The sequence below is a fragment of the Coffea arabica genome, chromosome 8e, assembly GCF_036785885.1.
Source record: "Coffea arabica cultivar ET-39 chromosome 8e, Coffea Arabica ET-39 HiFi, whole genome shotgun sequence".
Taxonomy (NCBI): domain Eukaryota; kingdom Viridiplantae; phylum Streptophyta; class Magnoliopsida; order Gentianales; family Rubiaceae; genus Coffea; species Coffea arabica.
This window is the reverse complement of record NC_092324.1, coordinates 33,667,767-33,676,691: the sequence shown is the minus strand read 5'-3', so window position 1 is coordinate 33,676,691 and position 8,925 is coordinate 33,667,767. Positions and strand designations below refer to the sequence as shown.

Sequence of the window (8,925 nt, the reverse complement as noted above, 5' to 3'; positions counted from 1 at the left end):
AGATATCGAACCCCCTCCCCTTCCCCTTAGACTAGGCTAGATCAGGTTATAGGATATCTATCGTTGCGAAAAAAAAAAAAAAAGCACAGATGAGTCAGATTTCCACCACAGGCGAAACCTTACTTTTTGGCTGCTCATAACAAAGAAAAGTAGAATTGCAAGCAGAATTGACTTCTGACTTCTGGTTCATTTCATTGAGCTCTCTACCCCACATCTACAGTCCATTTTGTACTGCTTCTTCTTCTTCTCCTCCACCATTCACTTCCACTCCTAAATGGACTTGTGAAGTTTTCTTGAGCAAGAAATGAGAAACATTGCCTCTTCTTCTTTATCTTGTTCTTCTTCTTCCACTCCTAAATGGACTTATGATGTTTTCTTGAGCTTTAGGGGTGAGGATGTTCGGAAGAACTTTGTCGACTTCCTCTATAGTTCTCTGCAACAAAAGGGAATTTACACCTTCAAAGACGATGAAAAGCTCGAAAGAGGAAGATCCATTTCATCGGCATTACTCCAAGCTATTAAAGAGTCAAGAATTGCAGTTATCATATTCTCAGAAAACTATGCTGCTTCTTCATGGTGTTTGGATGAGCTTGCAGAGATCATTTACGGCAACCAAGCGTTGGGACAAACTATTCTGCCGGTTTTTTATTATGTGGATCCATCTGTGGTCCGGAAACAGAAAGGCAGCTTTGGTCAAGCTTTTGTCAAACATGAAGATGAAATAGAGGACAAGGAAAGGATTCGAAGGTGGAGGGCAGCTCTTGCTGAAGCTGCTTCTATCTCTGGCTGGGATGTTCCCAGCACTGCTGATGGGTTCGCTACCTTGGTCTTTCGACAATTGAACTTGCCTTTCCTTTTTAACATGCATATACTTTGCTTTCTGTCATATTGATCTTCTTGACGTATGCATATTCAATTGTAATAAGACCTATCATCCTTTCCCAAAAGTACTAATTTCTGATTCGCAAAGAAAACTTTTATGATTTTGACCAAGAAATTTGATCTTAGGAATGGATAGACATGTCACATATTTCCATCCTAATGTTGAAGTGCCAGATCTGGGGCCAGGCAGGCCTTGAATGATAACCGTTGTCAGTTGGTGGTCTAAATTAGGCCGTGTTATTTGCAGTAGTTCTAGATCTAAGTTGCTAATTTCAATTTCACAATATATATAGTTCTGCCCACGTAATCATTCTAGCCTTAATTTCGAAGAAACAGAATGGGAACTGATGTCTTTAACTTGTTTATTTTTCTAACTATTCTTTTTTTAAGAAGACTAATGGGAAAAATTGAGAATTTAGGCCCGAATTCAAAAAAATGAGGAAAAAAGATTTACAAGCATTTAGCTATCATGAACCTAGTGGGTCGACGGAACTTCATCCCCAGTAAGAGAAAGAACAATTTTATGGGAAATTCAGTAGTTAATGGGCTTCAACTTGAAATTCATGATCAAACTTTCATGAGAACTACAGTTAATAGAGAACAGACAGCATTCTCCGCATAGCATTTTAAATTCAATCATGGTTTCTTAAGAGTGTTCTTTAGCATAGGTATATTAGCTCTGTCTATCTTGAGAATATTGTTGACAACTGCAACTCCTGCATGATTTTTTCTTACCTAGTTTCTTGCTCTGTGTTTTTCCTTTCTTCTATAGGCACGAGTCTAAATGCATCCAGCAAATTGTTGAAGATGTCATGGGTAAATTGAAAAATTTTGTAGAAGATGATGAAGAAAACCACGTTGGTATTCATTCTCGAGTGCAGAAAATAAATGCATTTCTAAATTTGGTGGCTGATGAGGTTCGCTCTGTAGGTATTTGGGGAATGAGTGGAATAGGTAAGACGACGTTAGCAAGGGCTGTTTTTGACAGAATTTCCACTCATTTTGAAGGTGCTATCTTTCTTCATGAAGTCAGAGAACATTCTAAAAGATATGGTCTGGAAAATTTGCAAGAGAAGATTCTTTCTGAAATTCTGCGCATAAAAGAATTGAGGATCAACAATGTTTTTGAAGGATCAAATATGATAAAGAAAAGACTATGCTACAAAAAAGTCCTCATTGTTCTTGATGATATTGACCATCTCGATCAGTTAGAAGCTTTAGCTGGAAAGCATGATTGGTTCGGTAAAGGTAGCAGAATTATCATAACAACGAAAGATAAGCATTTGCTTGTTAAACATGACATAGACAGAATGTACAAGGTGGAAGTGTTGGATAAGTATGAAGCTGTGCAGCTGTTTAGTTGGAATGCTTTTAAGAAGAACTGTCCAGCAAAAGACTATGAGGAGCTTTCATTACAAATAGTGCATTATGCTGGTGGCCTTCCCTTGGCTCTAAAGATTTTGGGTAGCTTTCTGTATGGCAGAGACATGACTGAATGGAGAAGTGAAGTGGAGAGACTAAAAAAAATTCCAGAAGATGATATTATGAAAAAACTCACGGTAAGTTTCGATGGCCTTAAAAGAATTGAAAAAGAAATTTTCTTAGACATTGCATGTTTCTTTAAAGGGAAGAAGAAAGAAAACATAGCAAGAGTACTGGATAGTTTCAATTTCTACCCTCATATAGGCATCAAGGTTCTCATTGAGAAATCTCTGATAACTGTTTCCAAAGGAAGGATTCTGATGCATCCTTTAATACAAGAAATGGGTTGGCAAATTGTTCGTGAAAAGGCTCCAGAAGAGCCAGGTAAACACAGCAGGCTATGGGTTGATGAGGATAATTGTGACGTTTTGGCTAGAGACAGGGTAAGTGATCTACAAATTCTAAGGCCTATCCAGTTTATGATTTCTTTTTTTGGGCTGGCTTCTTTCTAATCTGCCTCATTTCATGGCAGGTTACAGAAAATGTTGAAGGCTTGTGGTTGCACTTGTCTACGCCGAAGTATGTAGCAATTAAAAATGAAGCCTTTGAAAAAATGATTAAACTAAGGTTACTCAAAATCCACAATGCTTATGTTTCTCGAGGCCCTAATCACTTGCCGAATGAGATAAGGTGGCTAAACTGGCATGGTTACCCTTCAAAATCCCTTCCAGATAGTTTTCAAGCTGAAAAACTTGTAGGAATCAAGTTACAAAATAGCCGAATGATTGAGCTGTGGAAGGGAATAAAGGTGCCATCTTAAATCACATTTTAATATTATTACCTAATAAAGCTTGTTTGATCATACAATATTGTCTTTCTTATTTTTGTCTTGCAATCTTCTGACTTTTGACAGTTTCTGAACAAACTGAAATTCATCAACCTTAGCCATTCCCAGAAGTTAATAAGGACTCCAGATTTCGCAGGGATCCCCTCTCTTGAGAGATTGGTTCTTGAAAATTGTTCAAGTCTAATTGAGATCCACTCTTCAGCAGGATATCTCAAAAGTCTTAAATTACTCAATCTGCGGAACTGCACAAGTCTAAGGAGGCTTCCTAAGCAAATTCTCTTGGAAAGTCTGGAGGTAATTATTCTTTCTGGCTGTTCAAAAGTTGATGAGTTCCCAGAAATCTTGGGTCCCATGAATCATTTAAGAGCTGTATATTGGGAAGCTACTGCAGTAAAAGAACTACCACCTTCAATTGAAAACCTAACAGCTCTTGTTGTATTGAATCTAAGCTACTGTAAAAGTCTTGCATGTTTGCCAAGTAGTATCTCTAAACTAAAATGCCTTAAGGCACTTGTTCTTTCTGGCTGCTCAAAGCTTGGCAGATTACCGGAAGAGCTGGGGTACATAGAGAGCTTGGAAGAAATTTATGGTGATGAAACTGCCATCTCACAGCCACCATCCTCTATCATATTGCTAAAGAACCTCAGAACTTTATCTTTCAGAGGATGTCAAGCAATGGCTCTTTCATGGAGAGCACGGTTATCTTCTTTGGTGCTACATGCAAGAGGTCAAGATTCAAGGGGTTTTGTTTTTCCATCTGTGTCAGGATTAAATTCATTAGCAATTCTAGATCTTAGTGACTGCAGTATGTTAGATGAAGGATTGCCTTGTGATCTGGGGAGCTTATCCTCTCTACAGGAGTTAAATCTTGGTAGAAACAACTTCTCCAGTATCTCCGCTTCAAGTATCAGAAACCTCAGCCGCCTTAGAATCCTCGAATTGATTGGATGCAAGAGACTTCAGATACTTCCAGAGCTTCCACGGAGTATAGAGCAAGTGTACGCAGATGATTGTACAATATTGCAGGGTGAAACTAATCTGTTGACAAAATCTCAAAAATTAAACACGGTTTCATTCACCAATTGTTCTCAAATGCTTCAGGGTCTTCAAACTTCCAAAATGGTATATGCAACATGGAAGAACATGCTAAAGGTATCTTATTAACTTGTATGATTCATACATGCTTGCACAATCCAAACCTTTTTGAAATCTTACTGATCATAGAGGCCTAACTTTTGTGTGACAGGAATTACCAGTCCTACATACTGAGTTCAGTATCTGCAGTCCTGGACAAAATATTCCAGCCTGGTTCACCTACCAGGATACAGGGCATTCGATTTCAGTTCAGCTTCCTCCAAATTGGTACTGCAACGAGTTCATGGGGATGGCAATTTGTATTGTTTTTGGCTTGAAAACGCCCGTTATGGTAGTTAGAAGTGTTAACCGAGAGAATACTGCAGTCATTCCTGTCCAATATAGGTACAAGGGCCGAGATAAGTTGTCCCCCCCGGCAGTGATTTCTGTAGGCGCTATTGCAATTGAAACAAATGTTGATTCAGAACATACTTGTCTTGCATACCTACCTTGTAGGAAGCTTAGCCAGATCCCGCAAAATTGGAGGTCTAATGATTGGACCTGCATTGAGCTATCCTCGTATACTCCACGATTCATGGAATTCAAAGCATGGGGTGTCCGACTAGTGTACCAGAAAGATGTTGGAGAAATTGATAATGTCCACCGGGATTTTCAACTGATTGAATGACATTAGCTAAACAAGTTGCAATTGACAGAGGAAATCCCAACTTGATAGCTTCCAAGTTTTGATTGACTGGAATTTAATTTACGACTGAGTAGTGCTTTAGGAATTCAGGTATCTTGAGACGGGAGTGGTGGGCAGACATAACAGGGGCTCTTTCACAGCGTCTCGCGCGTGGAGTGGAGAGTTCGCTTGAGGACGTCGTTCACTTTAGGTCGTCTTTGTTGACGACATCGAGACTTTAGGTTGGAAGTCTCAAGTATTGCACGGGTCAAGAGACGTAACAATAATATGGTAACACATGCGATTAAGCCTATATAATTAGAATTGAATTAGAATTGGAATTCTATAGAATTAGAATTCTATGAATTGGAATTCCAAGTCATTCCAATTCTTTCGTTTGGGAAATGCATAAAATTGATACAGAATTTATTTGGAATTCCAAATTCTTTGTTTGCATGAGAGAAGAATTCATTAGGAATTAGAATTGTTTTCATGAAACATTTGCTTACATATAATTTTTCTTTTTTTTTCTTTTTTCTATATAATAATTTCTTTTTTTCTTACATTTAGCTAATCTTTACTAAAGATTTAAAAGAAAAAACCAATATATGCCTTTAATAATTTATTTTTTCCCACTCTCATATCAATTTCTTTGGTGAACATTTCCTTTAACATGTTTTGATCCATTATCCCTTTTTGTGAAGAAATATATCCCCATCTCAAACGTGGTATTTCAATTGTGTTTTGACATATTATAATAAAGCAAACTTCTTTCTTACTTCTAATACTTACACAAAATTCAAAAAAGATTTAGAGAGTTAGAACTTTCCCTGTGGCGCATGGAGCCAACATGCATCAGATGGCAAAGACAATTGTACACAGGAATTGTCCAATTTGTGCAACATCCAATGTCGGTCGAGGGATACACCAGAAACCATGTACCATAACCCATTCATCTATAATTTATTAACTTGCAAGTTCGTTAGTCATAACTACTACAAGTTCCAAGTCTCCATTTCACTCCCCATACTTCAAATTTTCTACAATGTGTCACAGTAGTCAGAAATTACTGATTACTCCAACACCAATGTGTTTAAGATTTAATTATGTGTAAAACCTCAACAGCAAAAATACCTAAAATACACATTCAGCGAGTGCAAAAACATAGAAATTACAGCAACTCAAGACTCCTAGATGCTCTTCCTCCAGTGACCTAACAATACAACCGAATGAAAATGCCAAAGGCCAGCAAAAAAATTTGGAAGCAAAATTTAAATGCCAACACAAGTATCATTTTCTGACTTGCATGTCCAATCAGACTCGACAAATAACACTTCTTAACCAATCTCTAGTATGATGTGAAATGTGCTCAACAAGCATCTGGATAGCATGAAAAAAACAAAAAAAAAACAGCAACATTGATCACCACATAGGTTCATGCAGCTCAAGGACAAGTCCTTCACCGGTATCTCAAAGTCGATGGATTCCTTCCATAGTAACTGTGGAATGTCTAATGCAGGTTGCTGAATTGCAAGCTCAGAGATGGATCTTGCTCGCTCTGTTTCACCCAAAAATCTTTCCTATTCGGCATAGCTGTTCTACGCATATCAATTCTCAGGTGACCACTCCAGATACTTATCATATATATAGCTTATCGAATAAAGCATTCATTACGGCGGTGTAGGCTGCTGTCTTCCATGCACATTTACCATCCAATTTGTTTCCTTGGTTCATTTGGTCAATAAAACAGGTGCCCATTACACGATCCATATCAGGAGTCCAAGTGAAATACCCTTTGCCTTTCCCTTTTGACTGAGATGTTGCTTCAGATGCCATATCTGAGGCAAATATGCACCAGAAAAACATCACAATGTCATGTTCTTAAGAATAGATTCAGCAGCCACTGCATTATAGAACGAAAAATGAAAGGCAAATAGGCACCTGAAAAATCCATACATATGTTAAATGAAGAACTTATGCTGACTTATCTGGATGGAATCTTTTTGCAAATGTAATTTGGAGATGTTGCTGAGATCATCACTTATGTGCACAAAATTGTTTGGAGATGTCCTAAATTTATTCTAGTGACTTAAAGCTTCTGCTGGTTTTGCATTTAAAATAACAAAGGTCTGTTTGATTCAGAAGTGACCTTTAAGGTATGGTAAGGATTTTCCAGCAAACTGCAACAAAAGAAGGAAACAAAAAAGTCCCTACAAAGCTTTCTTTTTAGAAACAAGACTAATTGTCTATGAGGAACATCAGAATCCTTCTAAAGCCTTCTATGAGTCTCATCAAAAGGAAAGATTTAGTAGAGTCTTATCACAAGACTATCACGTCAATATTACAATCATACATAAAGACTACAGGTGTTAGGCGCAATGCAACTCAATTCAACAACTCGATACCTACAAAAACAACCACCATCATCAGCTTCACTGACCCAACTTTATATTCAATATCTCCCCAAAAGTATTCCCACCCCCCTCCCCTGCCCTCAGAGCCTCCAGTTTGAAGTCAATAAAACGACTATTGTAAATGGAGCTAGAATTCTATCTGCCTGCACATAAAGTCAGCTCAAACCAAACGACAGGACATGCTGAGGAATTACTAGGATAGGAGACATTTCAAAATAAACAACAGAGGCAATTAAGAAGTACTACTAGTTAATATTGGGAATCAAGCTAAAAGCAAGAGATAGAAAATTAAGAGATGAATATAATGGTGGTAGCAGTGGTATTATTAGTTTACTTCTAATCAAAGTTGATTTTTCCAAAAGCCTCAGGATCAATAAAAAAATGTCCAAGTTCCTAATAAGTACTCTCAAATCCTACACGTTCAGGCATTATCCCGAATGGGTTCCAAGCCAAACTTTGACTAATTAACTAAAACTCAAACAAACAAGAAAATGGAAACCAAAGACCAACTTGTACTTTTGTTCTCATAACATCGTAAATTATAAGCTTAAAATAATAATAATGACCGCATAGAATCAATCAATACCACAAATTATAAAAAAAAAACCTTAAAAAAACAATGTTTAATAGAAAAAAAATTAAATTATGAAGTTACCTTTATAAACTCTAATTCTACCTGAAAAATCTGGAATAGTAGGGAGTAAATTGCAAAGCCATATCATATTGGTTATAGTATCAGTCAATCCTGGAGTAAACCGTACAAGTGTGGTATTTATTGTTTGCAACTGGGATTTCTTGACTTGATGAAGATCTGGAACTACAAAGCAAGCGAATGAAGTTTGGAGGGGCCGAAGACGACTTCTTCTAATGTAGCTTCAATTTTTGTACGAGGAAATTGCCCCTTTTTACCAATTCAACTGCTAATAATAGAGACTATTCCTCGTTCTCTCCTGAACAAGTATCGGCTTCAAGGAAATAACGAAGAAGTTGGGCACTTTTGTTTGTTCCTGGACCCTTAGATGGAATTGATCAATGAATTTTGCCAAATTGGTAATGAAATTTCATTTTTCCCTCATCGAATCAATTCTCAATTCATTCACTGGAAGGGAAGGAGGAGACTGACAGAAACTAATTAAAACCCCATAATTTCAACCTGAGTTATGCAATGGCCAGCGAGTGGAGCATGGAGGGGTGGAGGTGGCAGCAAAAGTGATGGGTGAAGGCAGCACAAGTGGAGGAGGCAGCGGCAGGAATGCTCCAACAGAGCATCAGATATGGCGATTGATAATGGAAAGAGAAGAGAGAGGTTTGAGTTTTTTTCATCAATTTTAGAGTTGACCCATTTTTGAGATTTTACCCGTATAAGACCCGCGTGTTGACCCGATTTAGGAGTCCAGCTGTGGAATTGGAATTGGAATTCTTTGGTCCAGCCAAAGAATTGGAACCATGGAATTCGATCGATTTGGAATTGCAATTCGATTCTAATTCTACAGAAAAGATAGTACCCAAACACAAGAATTAAAATTGGAGCTCCAATTCCAATTCTACACTCCAATTCTATGGGGAACCAAACGTACAAATCTATTTGTAGCAATGTTCGT

General features: G+C 37.6%; 1 protein-coding gene and 1 long non-coding RNA gene across 6 annotated transcripts; one reads left to right on the top strand and one right to left on the bottom strand.

Moving 5' to 3' along the window:
• The first annotated feature begins 214 nt into the window (after nt 1–214).
• On the top strand, nt 215–5,346 carry LOC113702765 (disease resistance protein Roq1-like). 4 transcript variants are annotated; one of them, XM_072062022.1, is made up of 6 exons: nt 216–813; nt 1,655–2,747; nt 2,837–3,112; nt 3,218–4,149; nt 4,253–4,303; nt 4,398–4,534. In XM_072062022.1, exons 1-5 carry the CDS (start codon nt 305–307, stop codon nt 4,299–4,301), a joined length of 2,859 nt encoding a protein of 952 aa, XP_071918123.1. In that variant the 5' UTR covers nt 216–304; the 3' UTR covers nt 4,302–4,303; nt 4,398–4,534. The 4 variants fall into 4 exon arrangements, with proteins under 4 accessions (XP_071918124.1, XP_071918123.1, XP_027079700.1 ...); XM_027223899.2 differs by having other exon boundaries at nt 218–813; nt 3,218–3,445; nt 3,686–4,303; nt 4,398–5,346; XM_072062023.1 differs by lacking the exons at nt 4,253–4,303; nt 4,398–4,534 and having other exon boundaries at nt 215–813; nt 3,218–3,878; nt 4,010–4,233.
• Nucleotides 5,347–5,946: 600 nt separating this feature from the next.
• LOC113703230 (uncharacterized) lies at nt 5,947–8,925 on the bottom strand. Of its 2 annotated transcripts, none has more exons than XR_011820153.1 (2): nt 7,980–8,925; nt 5,947–6,748 (listed from the first exon to the last, which is right to left on the bottom strand). It is a non-coding gene; the product is annotated as an uncharacterized lncRNA (long non-coding RNA). The 2 variants fall into 2 exon arrangements; XR_003451385.2 differs by having other exon boundaries at nt 8,001–8,925.

Excerpts from the sequence above, each read along its gene's own strand:
- LOC113702765 (XM_027223898.2), top strand. The coding sequence starts at position 305 with ATGAGAAACATTGCCTCTTCTTCTTTATCTTGTTCTTCTTCTTCCACT. Across the intron at positions 814-1,654 it reads GTTCCCAGCACTGCTGATGG|GCACGAGTCTAAATGCATCC; the intron begins GTTCGCTACCTT and ends TTTCTTCTATAG. Across the intron at positions 3,113-3,217 it reads AGCTGTGGAAGGGAATAAAG|TTTCTGAACAAACTGAAATT; the intron begins GTGCCATCTTAA and ends GACTTTTGACAG.